The 17,802-nt window shown below is 39.1% G+C and overlaps 1 protein-coding gene across 9 annotated transcripts in view; it reads left to right on the forward strand.

Annotated features, from left to right (window-relative positions):
• The window catches only part of LOC106094168 (chloride channel protein 2), a 140,316-nt gene that overhangs the window by 73,038 nt on the left and 49,476 nt on the right, over positions 1–17,802 (forward strand). For 2 of the 9 annotated variants that reach the window (XM_059362347.1, XM_059362354.1), the window contains exons 1-2: positions 2,918–3,044; positions 8,011–8,908. The exons of 6 other annotated variants lie outside the window; for them this stretch is intronic. In XM_059362347.1, the coding sequence (XP_059218330.1) occupies positions 8,648–8,908 (261 nt within the window). In that variant the 5' untranslated portion in view covers positions 2,918–3,044; positions 8,011–8,647. Of the gene's footprint in view, positions 1–2,917; positions 3,045–8,010; positions 8,909–17,802 lie in introns of those variants that run through there. One more of the 9 variants, XM_059362349.1, reaches the window with a different exon arrangement.

The raw sequence follows: 17,802 nt of genomic DNA on the forward strand, positions 1-17,802 counted from the left end.
CGACACGCTACTGCAGAAAGTACACCAGATATGGAGAAGTTCGGATATCAACGAAATGGGTGATATTTTTACAATTTATATTACACTTTTTGTTGGTAAATTGTTGACATCACTGGTACGGTCTTGCGGACGTCGAGTGTGAACATCTTTACGGACAGTCAACTGTGCATCAGAGCAGATAACAACCAGAACGGTAAGGTCACGAACAGTCTTGGAGTGTAAGAAGGAGATTAACGACTTCGCTGAGGATGGTACGATCCGCATCGTTTCGGTGCCTGGCCATAGCGAAATAGGGGGGAATAAAAGTGCAGACAGAGGACTGCCGTCAGTAAACTTGGTTGTCCCATAGCCTTCCGAATACTGTGGAACAGCCAAACGGTCGGTAAGATGACGAAAATCCTATGGGGAGATACGGATAATGAAAAGAAGAGGCTATTACTGAATGGAAGTGAGAAGGAGGTCGGTATAGTTCGGTACCGTAATGGGGCACAAAGGACTAATGCAGCTCACTAATGCAGAATAGGTGCGGTAAGTTGTTACATGTGTAGCGCATTTGGGGAAAAATTTTAAAACGTTGGAGCATTTCTATGTCATTTCCCGGCTTTCGCGTTTAATAAACACCGGCACTTAGGTGGGGACACAATACCACACATGAACCAAGGGACGTGGCTTGGAAAACAATAACGGCTTTTTACTTGTTATACCCTCCACCATAGGATGGGGGGGTATACTAATTTCGTCATTCTGTTTGTACCTACTCGAAATATTCGTCTGGGACCCCATAAACTATATATATTTTTGATCGTCGCGACATTTTATGTCGATCTAGCCATGTCCGTCCGTCTGTCCGTCCGTCTGTCTGTTGAAAGCACGCTAACTTCCGAAGGAGTAAAGCTAGGCGCTTGAAATTTTGCATAATTACTCTTTATACCCTCCACCATAGGATGGGGGGTATACTAATTTCGTCATTCTGTTTGTACCTACTCGAAATATTCCTCTGAGACCCCATAAAGTATATATATTTTTGATCGTCGCGACATTTTATGTCGATCTAGCCATGTCCGTCCGTCCGTTTGTCTGTCGAAAACAAGCTAACTTCCGAAGGAGTAGAGCTAGCCGCTTGAAATTTTGCACAAATACTTCTTATTAGTGTAGGTCGGTTGGTATTGTAAATGGGCCATATCGGTCCATGTTTTGATTTAGCTGCCATATAATCCGATCTTGGGTCTTGACTTCTTGAGTCTCTAGAGGCCGCAATTCTTATCCGATTGGAATGAAATTTTGCACGACGTGTTTTGTTATGATATCCAACAATTGTGCCAAGTTTGGCTTAAATCGGTCCATAACCTGATATAGCTGTCATATAAACCGATCTTGGGTCTTGACTTCTTGAGCCTCTAGAGGGCGCAATTCTTATCCGATTTGAATGAATTTTTGCACGACGTGTTTTGTTATGATATCCCACAACTGTGCCAAGTATGGTTCAAATCGGTTCATAACCTGATATAGCTGTCATATGAACAGATCTGGGATCTTGACTTATTGAGCCTCTAGAGGGCGCAATTCCTATCTGATTTGGCTGAAATTTTGCACGACGTGTTTTGTTATGATATTCCACAACTGTGCCAAGTATGATTCAAATCGGTTCATAACCTGATATAGCTGCCATATAAACCGATCTTGAGTCTTGACTTCTTGAGCCGCTAGAGGGCGCAATTCTTATCCGATTTGGCTGAAATTTTGCACGACGTGTTTTGTTATGATATCCCACAACTGTGCCAAGTATGGTTCAAATCGGTTCATAACCTGATATAGCTGTCATATGAACAGATCTGGGGACTTGACATCTTGAGCATCTAGAGGGCGCAATTCCTATTTTATTTGGCTGAAATTTTGCATGACGTATTTTATTCTTACTTTTAACAACTGTATCAAATAAGGCTCAAATCGGTTCATAACCGTATATAGCTGCCACATAAACCGATCTGGGATCTTATGGTCTGAATCGGTCTATAGCCCGATACAGCTCCCATATCAATCGATCTCTCTATTTTACTTCTTGAGCCCCCATTCCAAAACGAATAACTTTCTTTTAAATTAACTCAGCTGATTCTTTTGATGGCTTGTATGCATATTCATATACGATGTAGCTGTCATTTCTAGTTTGACATATATACCACGGTAAAGTTGGTAACCCTTCGTTTCAGCTACCTTGTAGGAACATATCACTCACTGATAGGTGGCTTGTAGTATAATTTTTCAAATTTGTCTATTTTCTTAAGAGCCATAAAAAATGTCAGTCTCCAACCGGCAAACAAATCAGGTTGTTGACTGCACACAACAAACAAATAAAGTGGCCATAATGAAAAGTACCCGCACTGTAGCCAAATGAAAAAGTATTGAAAATTTATGTTTCAATTCAAGATCATGCGGGGAATCATTTGCTGCTTAACCCAAGGGGACCTAGGAATGCGGGCATATACTTATAGATCTGGCTAGAATATAATCTGGGGGTAAGGGGAGCAGACGCTTCACAGAGATATGTGCTATTCGTTTGTTGTGTGTGTGTTTTTTTGTTGTTGTTGTTGAGCTTTTGGTGGGCAGTTCTGCTGCCTTTTCAATGCAGACAGGCCATAGCAGACGGCCAAGCAGAAGATGAGACCAAACTAACATTTAATGTTTTTTCATTTTTTTTTTGGTGTCTAATGCTGTTTTTCGCTTGCTTTTCTTATATTTGTTTTTCTTTTAATAATATTATATATGATTCCACAAACACACACACACACACATACACACACGCACACACACCTACGTTTTTTTTTTTTGAAAACAGCTGAAATATGGCGAAAAATTCTAAATGAATTGGCTTAGCAGTCGTCCCATGGCTAAGGAAAAAAAAGCTCTGCAAATGTTTTCAGTTTCATAAAGGTTTTCGCAAATATTAGACAAAAATGTAAAAAATCCCCATTGAAACGGTGTAACGGTGGATGTGCATTCACAACTAACAAAAATGTCATTATGAAAAGAAAAGAGTTCTGAAGAAAGTAAAACAAATTTTAAAAAAAATTAAAAAAAAAAGTTGAAAGAAATTTTTAAGAAATTATTAATTATGAAAAATCATAAATGTTAAAATTTTTAAAAATTCGAAAAGGAAAAAAGTTTTATGTAATGTGTAAGAAAAAAAATCGATAATCGAAGGTCTCTTAATTAACAAATGTTTTAAAAAGGGTTCATAAAGTGATAGAAGAAAATTATAAAAAAAACGAATAATTTCTTATGAAAAATAAAGTTTTTGAAAAATGAAATAACAAAGGTTTTAAAAAAAATTTTACAAAAAATTATAATAAAATAATTTTAACAAAATGTTATAAGCAAAATATTTTTTAATTCTCTAATATCGACAAGTTGAGCAAATTTGAAACAAAATGCAATAATGTCAAAGACAAAAAATCATATCTTACTACCTTAAGTTAAAAAAAAAAAAACATATGGGTGTCTCGCAAATAATTTAATTAATACAATCATATAGTGACCCTGCACAAAAATATTGCATTCTTCGACACAAAACCAAGGAAAATAAAAAGAATATTGCAAAGAAAATTATGAATTAATTGCAGTATATGTGTCAGTGTCGAGCATTAACAAGAAAAAAACAAAAAAAAAAAAAAACAAAAAATTTAAAATCAAAACATGCTGATAAATTTAAAAAAATATATGATTTTTTTAATGAAAAAAAAAAAAATAAAAAAAAAATAAAATAAGAAAATATTAATTAAACAACTTTTTCTGTTTTCAAATACAAACAAAATGTATAAAAAATTAAATGCCCAAAGATTAAAAAAAAAACTATATTTTTAATAAATACAATAGGGATTAAAAAGAAACAAGTAAAAGCGTGCTAAGTTCGGCCGGGCCGAATCTTATATACCCTCCACCATGGATCGCATTTGTCGAGTTCTTTTCCCGGCATCTCTTCTTAGGCAAAAAAGGATATAAGAAAAGAGTTGCTCTGCTATTAAAACGATATCAAGATATGGTCCGGTTCGGACCACAATTAAATTATATGTTGGAGACCTGTGTAAAATTTCAGCCAATTTGTATAAGAATTGGGCCCATTGGGGCTCACGAAGTAAAATAGAGAGAACGATTTATATGGGATCTGTATCGGGCTATAGACCGATTCAGACCATAATAAACACGTTTGTTGATGGTCATGAGAGGATCCATCGTACAAAATTTTAGGCATATCGGATAATAATTGCGACCTCTAGGGGTCAAGAAGTCAAGATCCCAGATCGGTTTATATGGCAGCTATATCAGGTTATGAACCGATTTGAACCTTATTAGACACAGTTGTTGAAAGTAAAAATAAAATACATGCAAAATTTCAGCCAAATCGGATAGGAATTGCGCCCTCTAGAAGCTCAAGAAGTCAAATCCCCAGATCTGTTTATATCACAGCTATATCAGGTTATGGACCGATTTGAGCCATATTTGGCACAGTTGTTGGGTATCATAACAAAACACGTTGTGCGAAATTCTATTCCATTCGGATAAGAATTGCGCCCTCTAGAGGCTCAAGAAGTCAAGACCCAAGATCGGTTTATATGGCAGCTATATCAGGTTATGGGCCGATTTAAACCATACTTGGCACAGTTGTTAGATATCATAACAAAATACGTCGTGCAAAATTTCATTCAAATCGGATAAGAATTGCGCACTCTAGAGGCTCAAGAAGTCAAGACCCAAGATCGGTTTATATGGCAGCTATATCAGATTATGAACCGATTTGAACCATACTTAGCACAATTGTTGGATATCAAAGCAAAATACGTCGTGCAAAATTTCATTCCAATCGGATAAGATTTGCGCCTTCTAGAGGTTCAAGAAGTCAACACCCAAGATCGGTTTACATGTCAGCTATATCAAAACATGGACCGATTTAGCACATTTACAATCCCAACTGACCTACACTAATAAAGAGTATTTGTGCCAAATTTCATCCGCCTAGATTTACTCCGAAGTTAGATTTACTCGAAAGTTAGCGTGCTTTCGACAGACAGACGAACGGACGGACGGGCGGACGTACATGGCTAAATCGACTTAAAATGTCATGACGATCAAGAATATATATACTTTAAGGGGTCTTAGATGCATATTTTGAGGTGTTACAAACAGAATGACGAAATTCGTATACCCCCATCCTATGGTGGAGGGTATAAAAACAAGTAAAAGCATGCTAAGTTCGCGCGGGTCGAATCTTGGCAACCCACCACCATGGATTCTTCTAAAATATAGGAGCTGTATCAGGTTATAGACCAATTCGGAACACACTAAGCACAGTTGTTGAAAGTCATAACGAAACACTACATGCAAAATTTTAGCCAAATTGGAGAAAAATAACGGCTTCTAAGGGCTCAAGAAGTCAATTCGGAAGATTGGTTTATATGGGAGCTATGTCAGGTTATAGACCGATTTAAGCCGTACTTGGCACAGTCATTAGAAGTCAAAACGGAACACCGCATGCAAAATTTCAGCCAAATCGGCCAAAATTTAGGCTTCCAGGGGCTCAAGAAGTCAAATCGGGAGATCGGTTTATATGGGAGCTATATCTGAATTTGAACCGATATGGCCCATTTACAATGCCCAATGACCTACATCGATATTTAGTATATGTGCAAAATTCCAAGTGGCTAGCTTTACGCGTTCGACCTCTATCGTGATTTCTACAGACGGGCGGACGGACGGACATGGCTAGATCGACTCAGAGCGTCGAGCTACTGAACACAATAGATGAGATGGCCAGGGCGGCGTCGCTGGCGAGGATGGAAACGGTAAATTGTTGCCGGATTGCAAAGGCGCTATGGCCGGTCATCGACCGTAGGAGGTCGAGGGAGTTGCTGGCGTTCGATAAGAACTCGATGAGTACTTTGACAGGGGTCATAACTGGACATTGTGCCATAGGTCGCATGGCGGCGCGCATCGGTATACCGCACAATGACTTTTGTAGGAGTTGCCTTGATGAGGATGAGGAGGAGACTATTGAGCATTTGCTGTGTTCCTGTCCGGGTCTGCAGAGACGTAGGCTCTCCTTTCTGGGGAGCCGTTTCTTCTGTGATCTGGGTGAACTTGCGAACGTACCTCTGGTATGTCTCCTGAGGTCTGTTGAAGGAACTGGATGTTTCCGATGGGAGGAGTGCCACAAGCTCCGGCGTAGGTAGATCCGTGCTTGCGTGGGAACAGGCGTTTTTATACCCCCGCTCGGATTTTCCATTCCTCCTGTCTTCCTGTCCTCTAGTCCGAGGTCTCACATCTTCGTTCTCTTACCTTTCTCTCTCTGGGTTACCACAATGGGCCAAACTGGCCTCCGAGTGAACTCACCTTTGGTGGGCGACCCGACCCATTCAGCCAAACTTATGGGATCTTAGACGAATATTTCGAGGTGTTACAAACGAAATGACTAGATTGGTATACCCTCATCCTTTGGTGGTGGGTATAAAAAATTACCACGCCCATTATGCTTGCACCTCGATTTATCGATTTCTGTTCATAGGGGAACAGTTGATATAGCTGCTATATAAACCGATTTTGGGTCTTGACTTCTGGAGCCTCTAGAGGGCGCAATTCTCGCCCGATTTGACTGAAATTTTGCATGAGGTGTTTCGTTATCATTTCTAACAGCGCAAATCGGTTCATAACCTGATATAGCTGCCTTATAAACCGATCTGGGATCTTGATTTCTTGAGCCTCTAGAGGGCGCAATTCTCATCCTATTTGGCTGAAATTTTGCACGCGGTGTTTTCGTATCATATCTAAAAACTGTACAAAGCATGGCCTAAATCGGTTCACAACCTGATATAGCTGCCATATAAACCGTTCTTCGATTTTGACTTCTTCAGCTTTTAGAGGGCGTAATTCTTATCCAATTTGGCTGTAATTTTGCATGAGGTGTTTTGTTATGATTTCTAACAACTGTGCTTAGTATGGAGCAAATCGGTTCATAACCCGGCATAGCTGCCATATAAACCGATCTGGGATCTTGATTTTTCAGCCTCTAGAGGGCGCAATTTTCATCCGATTTGGCTGTAATTTTGCACGCTGTGGTTTCGTATCATTTCTAACAACTCTACAAAGCATGGCTTAAATCGGTTCATAACCTGATATAGCTGCCTTATAAACCAATCTGGGATCTTGATTTCTTGAGCCTCTAGAGGGCGCAATTTTCATCCGATTTGGCTGTAATTTTGCACGCGGTGTTTTCGTATCATTTTCAACAACTGTGCTAAGCATAGTCTAAATCGGTTCATAACCTGATATAGCTGCCATATAAACCGATCTGGGATCTTGATTTCTTGAGCCTCTAGAGGGCGCAATTCTCATCCGATTTGGCTGAAATTTTACATGAGGTGTTTGGTTATGACTTCCAACAACTGCGCTAGGTATGGCGGAAATCGGTACATAACATGATATAGCTGCCTTATAAACCGATCTGGGATCCTGATTTCTTCAGCCTCTAGAGGGCGCAATTCTCATCCGATTTGGCTGAAATTTTGTACAACGGCTTCTCCAATGACCTTAAGCACACGTGTCCAATATGATCTGAATCGATCTATAGCTTGATACAGCTCCCATATAAACCGATCTCCCGTTGTTGCCCCTACAATTCGCAATTCTTATCCGAATGAACTGAAATATTACACAATGACTTCTACAATGTTCATCATTCAATTCATTTATGGTCCGAATCGGACTATAACTTGATATAGCTCCAATAGCACAACAGTTCTTATTCAATATTCTTTGTTTGCCTAAAAAGAGATAGAACTCGACAAATTCGATCCATGGTGGAGTGTATATAAGATTCGGCCTGGCCGAACTTAGCACGCTCTTAATTGTTATGATATTGCTTTAAACCACAATGACTATTTAGATTGCGAGAACACCTAACTTAGATTCCATTGAGGGCTTTTAGGCTATAAATATTAACAAGTGAAACAAATCTTTATACAGTGAAAATAATAAATTTCCATCAAACAAAAATGCCTTATGTTCTTGAAAGAAGCTAATTTACCAAGATAAAATTTTGTGTAAAATTTATAATAAATAAACAACATAACAATGTAATACCTACAAATCTACAAAAAAACACAAAATGTGTAAACCTTACAAATTCATGAAATGGAAGCATTATAGCCTCACAATAAATGCTTAAAGAGAGCAAAAAAATTATCAAAAATCAAAGAAGTGTAATAGAAAATGTTTCGTGGGCTATTAACGCCAAAAGCAGCTGCAATTATGCATCAACTGAAAATTAAATCTAAAAATGATAAAAGTTATATAAGAATTCTTTTTAAGAAAATGTAAAAAATAATCAAAATACAAAAATAAATTCCATGACAAAGAAAGAAAGTGCAAAAAAAAAATCCAGAAATAAAATCCAAAGTCAAGAAAATAAAATGAAAATCAAATAGCCAGAAACCACTTAAGAAAACCAATAGGAAAAAAGTCACCACCAAACAACAGAAAAAAGCTTTCAATCCACGTTTCTTTCTTTTTTTGCCATTAATGCCTCGTTTACATCACACAAAAGCTTTTTGTGGTTTGTAATGCGTGCATTTGTTGCACGCATTGTTGCATCACCGGTTCCATGTTTAAAAACGAACAGGAAGGTTTCGGCCCCTGTGATGAGTACATACGCGAATATGCCTTCGAACCGGAACTATTGATAACTCGCGATGAATATCTGCGGCAGGAACAAGAAAATCTACAGGCTGCCGGCATAGTATCGGCAGCCACAGCCTTGCGTCTCGACGATGCCAATATATCATCGTTTCAGCGTCGCTCTAGCAATGATATCTACAATGAGCTCAAGAGCCAAGTCGATATTGAAATTGAGGCTTTTTATTCTGTAAGTGTGTGTGTGTGGGAGTTTGGGTGCTTGTGCGTGTAATTGTAAGAGTAGTGTTTCGATTATCGCTTGAAAGTTTTTGGAATTAATTTTTATTAAGAGTTCCGTAATTTTTTTTAAGAATTGTGTTCGAATTAAAATTTTGTGTATAGAGAAAATTTGTAAAAAAAAACCTTGGAAATAATAGAAATATTTTGTTTTCATCGAAAATCTAATGGACATTAAAAAAAAATAAGGAAAGGCAAAGGTCGGGCGATGCCGACTATATAATACCCTACACCACCTAGTGCATGCAGTACCTTTTATGTGTAGAACTTATCTCGAAATCTAGTCAGACTACCATAGGACAAAAGATTTGGATTTCCACTTCTTTAAAAGGCCATATCGGATAAAAGATTATATGGGAGTTATATTGATGGTGGTTTTTACTGCCTTAAAAGTCCATATCGGATGAAATATACACATTGGATCTATATCTAAATTAGGGCTGATTTTAATGAAATTTTGCGCACGTATTGGAGGTCAATTTAAACGTCTCATGTAAAATCGGGAGAAAATTGTGGATTCAAGAGCCTTAAAAGGCCATATCGGATGAAAGATATATATGGTAGCTATATCTAAAAATCAAATAAAGCACCTCATGCAAAATTTTGTAAAGATCGCACCAAAATTGTGGCTTTTACAGCCTTAAAAAGCCATATCGGATGAAAGATATATATGGGAGCTAGATCTAAATCTGAACCGATTTTTATGAAATATTGCACATACATTGAGACTTCACAAAAACTACCCCACGCCAAATTTGGTAAAGATCGGACCAAAATTGTGGCTTCTACAGCTTTAATAGTTCAAATCGGATGAAAGATATATATGGGAGATATATCCAAATCTGAACCGATTTTTATGAAATTTTTCAGACATATTATGTGCAGTAATAAAACAGTCCGTGCCTAATTTTGTGCAGATCGGTTGAAAATTGTAGCTACTACGGCCATTTCAGTGCAAACCGAATAAAAGATATATATGGGAGCTATATCTAAATCTGGACTGATTTTTACGAAATTTTGCACACACATGGAGACGTCAAATAAAACACCCCATGCCAAATTTTGTAAAGATCGGTAAAAAATTGTGACTTCTACAGCCTTAAACGGCCATATCGGATGAAAGATATATATGGGAGCTATATCTAAATATGGACCGATTTTCATGAAATTTTCCACACATATTAGAACGTCAAATAAAGCACCTCATGCAAAATTTTGTAAAGATCGGTAAAAAATTGTGACTTCTACAGTCTCAAAAAGCGATATCGGATGAAAGATATATATGGGAGCTATATCTAAATATGGACCGATTTAAATGAAATTTCCCACACATATTAGGACGTCAAATAAAACACTTCGTGCAAAATATTTTAAAGATCGGACTAAAACTGTGGCTTCTACAGCCTTTAAAGTCCATGTCGGGTGAAAGATATATATGGGAGCTATATCTAAATCTGAACCGATTTTTATGAAATTTTGCATAGATATGTAGACCTCATAAAATACCCAATGCCAAATTTTGTGAAGATCGGACGAAAATTGTGGCCATATCGGATGAAAGATATATATGGGAGCTATATCTAAATCTGAACCGATTTTTTTCAAAATCAATAGCGTTTGTCCTTGGGCCAACAAATGTGCAAAATTTTGTGACAATCGGACAACAAATACGACCTGCACTTTGATTACAAGAATACATGGACTCACAGACGTACATGGCTAAATCGAATCAGAAAGTGATTCTAAGTCGATCGGTATACTCATCAATGGGTTTAGCTCTTCTCCTTCTTAGCGTTGCAAACAAATGCACAAATCTATAATACCCTGTACCACAGTGGTGGTACAGGGTGGTATAAATATAGTGGAAAATTAAAACTTCTCACCAAAGATATGTGGTACTGCGTCACGCCGTTCGTGCTCGGCTATAAAAAGGCAGCAGGACAACACAAAAGTAGCCAACATTAGTAAGGGGTTGATGACCGCTGAAAATTTTTCTGAACCCAGGTGCATCATAGGCAGACATGCTAACCTCTGCGCTACGGTGGCCTCCATGTCGGCCACGAATAAGTTCATTAAACCAGTTTATCACAGTGCTATAGGGTGATGCTTCATCACCATACAAAAATTTAAGTTCATCAATCCACCTTGTGGTGATATTCCACATCGAAAGTTGTGAAAAATGGTCGCTCGCATGATAATTTTTTTTTTTATCAAATTATTATACCCACCACCGAAGGATGGGGGTATATTCATTTTGTCATTCCGTTTGCAACACATCGAAATATACATTTCCGACCTTATAAAGATATATATATTCTTGATCAGCGTAAAAATCTAAGACGATCTAGCCACGTCCGTCCATCTGTCTGTTGAAATCACGCTACAGTCTTTAAAAATAGAGATATTGAGCTGAAATTTTCCACAGATTCTTTTTTTGTCCATAAGCAGGTTAAGTTCGAAGATAGGCTATATCAGACTATATCTTGATGTAGCCCCCATATAGACCGATACGCCGATTTGGGGTCTTAGGCCCATAAAAGCCACATTTATTATCCGATTTTGCTGAAATTTGGAACAGTGAGCTATGTTAGGCCCTTCGAAATCCTTCTTTAATTTGGCCCAGATCGGTCCGGATTTGGATATAGCTGTCATATAGACCGATCCGCCGATTTAGGGTCTTAGGCCCATAAAAGCGACATTTATTATCCGATTTAGCTGAAATTTGGGACTGTGAGTTGTGGAAGGCCCTTCGATATCCTTGTTCAATTAGGCGCCGGTCGGTCCGATTTTGATATATCCTGTCATATAGACCGATCTCTCGATTTAAGGTTTTGGGCCCTTAAAAGCCACATCTATTATCCGATTTTGCTGAAATTTGGGACAGTGAGTTGAAATAGGCCCTTCGAAATCCTTCTCCAATTTAGCCTAGATCGGTCCGGATTTGGATATAGCTGCCATATAGATCGATCTGCCGATTTAGGGTCTTAGGCCCATAAAAGCGACATTTATTATCCGATAAAGCTGAAATTTGGGACTGCGAGTTGTGTAAAACCCTTCGATATCCTCCTTCAATTTGGCTCAGATAGGTTCAAATTTAGATATAGCTGCCATATAGACTAATCTCTATTTTAGGTTTTGGCCCCATAAAAAGCGCATTTATTTTCCGGTGTCGCCGAAATTTTGGACAGTGAGTTGTGTTAGGCCCTTCGACATCCCTCTGCAATTTGGCACAGATCAGTCCAGATATGGATATATCTGCCATATATACCGATCTCTCGATTTAAAGTTTTGGGGCCATAAAAGGCGCATTTATTGTCCGATTTCGCCGAAATTTGGAACAGTGACTTATGTTAGGCCTAAAAGCTTTAGTTTTTACTGGTTTGACAGAAGTTTGGTATGCCCTTCAACTAAAATGATCTTATATATAAAAATTAATTTGTGTTTATTTGTATGTTTGTGTGTTCCTTATAGACTCAGAAACGGCTGAACCGATTTTCTTGAAATTTTCACAGATGGTGCATAATGACCCCGTGGTGAAAATAGGGTACTAAATTTTTTGATATCTGAAGGACCCTCCCCCTTACTCTAATTTTCAGAAACGCCAGATCTCGGAGATGGTTGGTGCGATTTAAGCGAAATTTTGTGTGCTCTCATATAGTACCCTAAAAATACAAACTTGGTATCCAAATTTCGGATGGGGTACCTAGGGGGTTCGCCCCATCCTAAAACCTACCAAACATATATTTAGACCAATCACGACAATATGAGACTCAAATGAAAGGTATTTAGGATAACTAAACGTATCTGATGTCCAATTGTCTGACCAAGTGCTAGGGGGACCACCCCAACTCCCAAAACACCCCTAAATCGGACATATTTACCGACCATGACAATATGGGACTCAAATGAAAGGTATTTGCGAGTAGAATACAAATCTGATAACTAAATGTGGGACCACGTTTCTGGGGGTCCACTCCTTTCCCAAAACACTTATTTACTGACCATGGCAATATGGGGCTTAAATTAAAGGTATTTGAATGCAGACTACGAATCTGATATCCAAATATGGGACCAAGTGTTTGGGGGGCCGTCTCTCACCAAAAAACATCCCCCAAAGGGGACAAATTTACGACCATAGCAATATGGGGCTTAAATGAAAGGTCTTTGGGAGTAAAGCACGAATTTGATATCATTATTCGGGAAAAGTGTCTACCCCCACAACACCACCCAAATAGTTAGTATTTTCTGACTATTGCAATATGAGGCTCAAATAAGAGGGTTTTTAAAGTTGAACACGAATCCGATATATAATTTCAAGGCCAACTCACTGAGTGGCCGCCCATCCCCCAAAACACCCCCTAGCCCCTCATATTTGCCGACTATGGAAATATGGTGCTCAAATTAAAGGTATGTGGGAGTAGACCACGTATCAGATATCAACATTAGGAGCCAACTGTCTAGGGGACGTCTCACCATCATAACAACCCCTAAATAGGACGTATTTGCTCACCAAGACAATTTGGGTCTTAAAGAGAGTGGAACTAAATATTCATAGTTTATAGGGCCAATACTCCAAACCGGACATATTTGCTGACTTTTGCAATAAGGAGTTTAAATGAGATTTGAAAACGAATATGATATCCAATTTTGAGGCCAATGGCAATATGGGGTTCAAATAAATGATATATAGATATATGAGAATAGAGCACGTTGCTGATATATTTTCCGGGCTTAGAATTTGGGGGACCACCCTACTCCCCAAAACACCCCTAAATCGGGCATATTTACCGACCATGACAATGTGGGGCTTTAATGAAAGCTATTGGGGGGTATAGTAAGAATTTATACCCATTTTCGGGACCAATTTTCTAGGGGTTACCCCTTTCCCAAAAAAAAAACCCCACAACCAGCTATTTTTTACTGACCATCGCAATAAGGGGCTACAATAAAGGTATTTGGGAGTAGAATACGAATTTGATATCCAAATGTAGGACCATCACCCCTTTCCCAAAACACCCCCAAAGGGAAACATTTTTCGACCATGCCAATATGTGGCTCAAATGAAAGGTATTTGAGATTAGACAACGAATTTGATAACCTATTTTGAGGCCATGTGTTTGGGGGACGCCTCATCCTGTAAACTCCTCTTAAGCCAATGGCAATAAATAGTATTTGAGGGAAGAGCACGATGCTGATATTCCAAGCATCGTATCTGGGGGACCACCTCTCTTCCGACAACACCACTAAATCAGACATCATGAGAATATCGGGCTGAAATGAAGTATTTTACGAATGGAGTACACCTTACATCCAAACTTAAATTCGTAGACCAATAAAGATCATATAGGATTCAGATAAAGGCCAAAGTCAAGCGATATACTATTTTCGTAGCATGGTATTTCACTAAAAGATCTTTAATTGTCGAAAATAAATATTCCAAGGAAACTTTTGTTACATATAAAGTAAAAGAAGGCGCAGCGGAGCGGGCCCGGGTCAGCTAGTTTTGTATAGATTTTTAGCAGAATCCATGGTGTCGGGTTCTCAAAATTCGGCCCGGCCGAACTTGGCACACTTTTACTTGTTTATTATAGTTGTGTGTGGGCAGGTGTCCATCACCATTTCCACTTCAATCGCGAACAGCACGAGACAGGTCTATAATCCAATCGTCCCGCTTGCTAAGTTGCCAATGAAGTTGGCTTACCAGTGCGTCGTCGTCTGTCGTTTATTCATACCATCAATGGATCCTAAAATGAAATCTTTTGCAATCCTTATACAAGTAATTCCCAGACGTTCCTATTCCCTAACTGATTACCTCACTGAAACTTTTTTTAAAACAATCCTTAAAAATATCCAAGTAGAATAAATGAGCCTAAACACCACCGAGCAACCACAGACAAACAAGCGAATAATTTTCACAACAAAAATAAAATGCATTCATGATTTATTAAAAATTTTGTTATTTTTATAAAAATTTTGGCATTGTTCCTGATCTATACAGCGTAGACAAAATATTCTTTTTGTTTTGGTTTAATTTTTTATTTTTTTTTTTTATGGTATGGTTCATCCTCGTTCTTGGGTGGCATTCTTCTCAAGCTGAGAATGTGTTGTCCCATCATAGCAAAACAAATATGCCCATGTTGGCTAACGGCCGAACAGACAGTTGGACAGACCACTGTCACCGCATACAAGACGACAGCAATGGCAGTGACATACAGAAGAAAAAGGAGAATACAAACAAAACAAGAAAACGGCAACGAAATTAAGAAAATACACGGCAAAGAAGGTTGTCATTATTGTAGGCCAAGAGCAGCGGATTAAAAACAAAATAAGACACAAACCGATTGCGTATGTCTTCAAGGATTTAAAATGCAATAATTTCAAAATTAAAAAATTAAATAAAAAAAATCCCAAAAACTTTTAAACTACAAGATAGCTGATACGAAATGTTACCAATTCAAACGATTAAGGTCATGAGAGAAGCCGTTGTACAAGATTTCTGCCAAATCGGACGAGAATTGCGCGCTCTATTGGCTCAAGAAGTCAAGATCCAAGATCGGTTTATATGACAGCTATACCAGATTATTAATCGATTTGAATCATACTTAACACAGCTGTTGGAAGTGATACTTAAACACTACGTGCAAAATTTCAGTCAAATCGAACGAGAATTGCGCCCTCTAGAGGCTCAAGAAGTCAAGACCCTAGATCGGTTTATATGCCAGCTATATCAAAACATTTACCGATTTGAACCATAGTTGTCGCTGTTGTTGGAAGTGATACTAAAACACAATGTGCAAAATTTCAGTCAAATCAGACGAAAATTGCGCCCTCTAGAGACTTATGAAGTCAAGATCCAAGATCGGTTTATATGGCAGCTATATCACAACATGGACCGATTTGTACCATACTTAGCGCAGTTGTTAGGAGTGATACCAAAAGACTACGTGCATAATTTCAGTCAAATCGGATAAGAATTGCGCCCTCTATAGGCTTAAGAAGTCAAGATCCAAGATCGGTTTATATGGCAGCTATATCAAAACGTGGACCGAAGTGTCCCATTTACAATCATTCCACTAAGGAACAGGGGAAAACTTCTCACCTATCAATGAGTGCAGCAGTCCGACTCAAGTTTAAGCTCAATGATAAGGGGCCTCCTTTTTATAGCCGAGTCCGAACGGCATGCCGCAGTACGACACCTCTTTGGAGAGAAGTTTTACATGGCATATTACCACACAAATGTTGCCAGCATTAGGAGGGGAAAGCCACCGCTGAAAATTTTTTCTGATCATCTCGCCAGGATGCATATAGTAAAGGCAAAGCCACTGAAAGGGCTCTTCACGACCTAGTCGGCTACATAGAGAGTTCTCTCGCTGTCGAGAAATATACAAAGGTAGCATTTCTTTACATTGTAGGTGCTTTCAATAATGTAAAACCGACGTCAATCATGTAGGCAGGCTTGGGATCTTTGGATCTAAAAAGATGGGTCAGCAGAGGAACACCTCAAGGAGGTGTGCTGTCTTCTCTACTTTGAAACATAGCCATTTAGAATGTATTACTGTCTCTGGAAGAAAAAGGTGTAAAAGTGCTCGCCTATGCTGATGACGTGGCAATTGCGGTTAGGGGAAAGTTTCCCAGCACTCTAAGAGATATACTTCAGAAAGCTCTACGCGCAACAGCAAAGTGGACTACCGAAACTGGACTACCGAAAGTGGACTACCGAAAGTGGACTACCGAAACTGGACTATCGAAAGTGGACTACCGAAAGTGGACTACCGAAACTTGACCACCGAAACTGGACTGCCGAAACTGGACTACCGAAACCGGACCACCGAAACTGGACTACCGAAAGTGGTCTGGCTATAAATCCGTGCAAGACAGAATTAGTTCTTTTCAGCAGGAGATACAAATTGCCTACAGTGGAACCTGTCTCCTTGGGTGGAGAAAATGTTCTCTTTACAGAAAGAGCAAAATACCTGGGTGTTTTGCTGGATAGGAAATTGAACTTCAAATCCAACATTTTGGAAAGGGCAAGAAAGGCCCCTCTTGCCCTATACACCTGCAAGAGAGCCATTGGCAAAAGTTAGGGGTTTAGACCGCGTGTCATGCATTGGGTATATACTGCAGTTGTTAGACCTATTATGCTATATGGTGTTGTGGTCTGGTGGACAGCGCTTAAAAAATTCACCTACTGTTCAATACATAACCGGATTCAAAGGATGGCTAGTTTGTGCATCACAGCCGCACTGAGGACGACAACCTCTGATGCACTGAATTTAATACTACATCTTATTCCTCTGAAGAGTGCACAACAGGCCGGTTACTGGCTTAGTTGTTGTAGTATCAGTGTGTGGTACACTGTGGCGGCAGCCGTTGCCGATGTGAAGGAATTCATCGGGTCAATCCGGTACGTACAACCGGCTGCCATGGGATGGACTGGCTTAGTTGTATGTCCATAGTGGCATGGGGTGGATTAATATCTGCACCCTCTTTTCAACCTAACCTTAAATATTCCTCTGAACATCGTGGCTACCCAAATTACAGCGGCCACTGCCGTAAGGTTAAGGGAGCTTTCTCATTGATCATGTGGCGACTACGGACACTGTGTTATACATGATACAATATTCGATGTTCCAGGCAGTGTGGATTACACCCTGCCTAAGCCGATTTTTGATAAACATTACTGTACCACTATTCCTGAAAGAACCGATTAGAACTACGATATCCCTGGTAACTGAAGTTACATAGACTTCTATGCAGATGCTTCCAAACTAAACGACCAGGTGGGCTATGGGGTGTACTCTGAAGATCTAGAACTGGTCATACCGAAAAGGTTACCCGACCACTGTA

This window comes from Stomoxys calcitrans, chromosome 2 (assembly GCF_963082655.1).
Source record: "Stomoxys calcitrans chromosome 2, idStoCalc2.1, whole genome shotgun sequence".
In the NCBI taxonomy this organism is placed as follows: Eukaryota; Metazoa; Arthropoda; class Insecta; order Diptera; family Muscidae; genus Stomoxys; species Stomoxys calcitrans.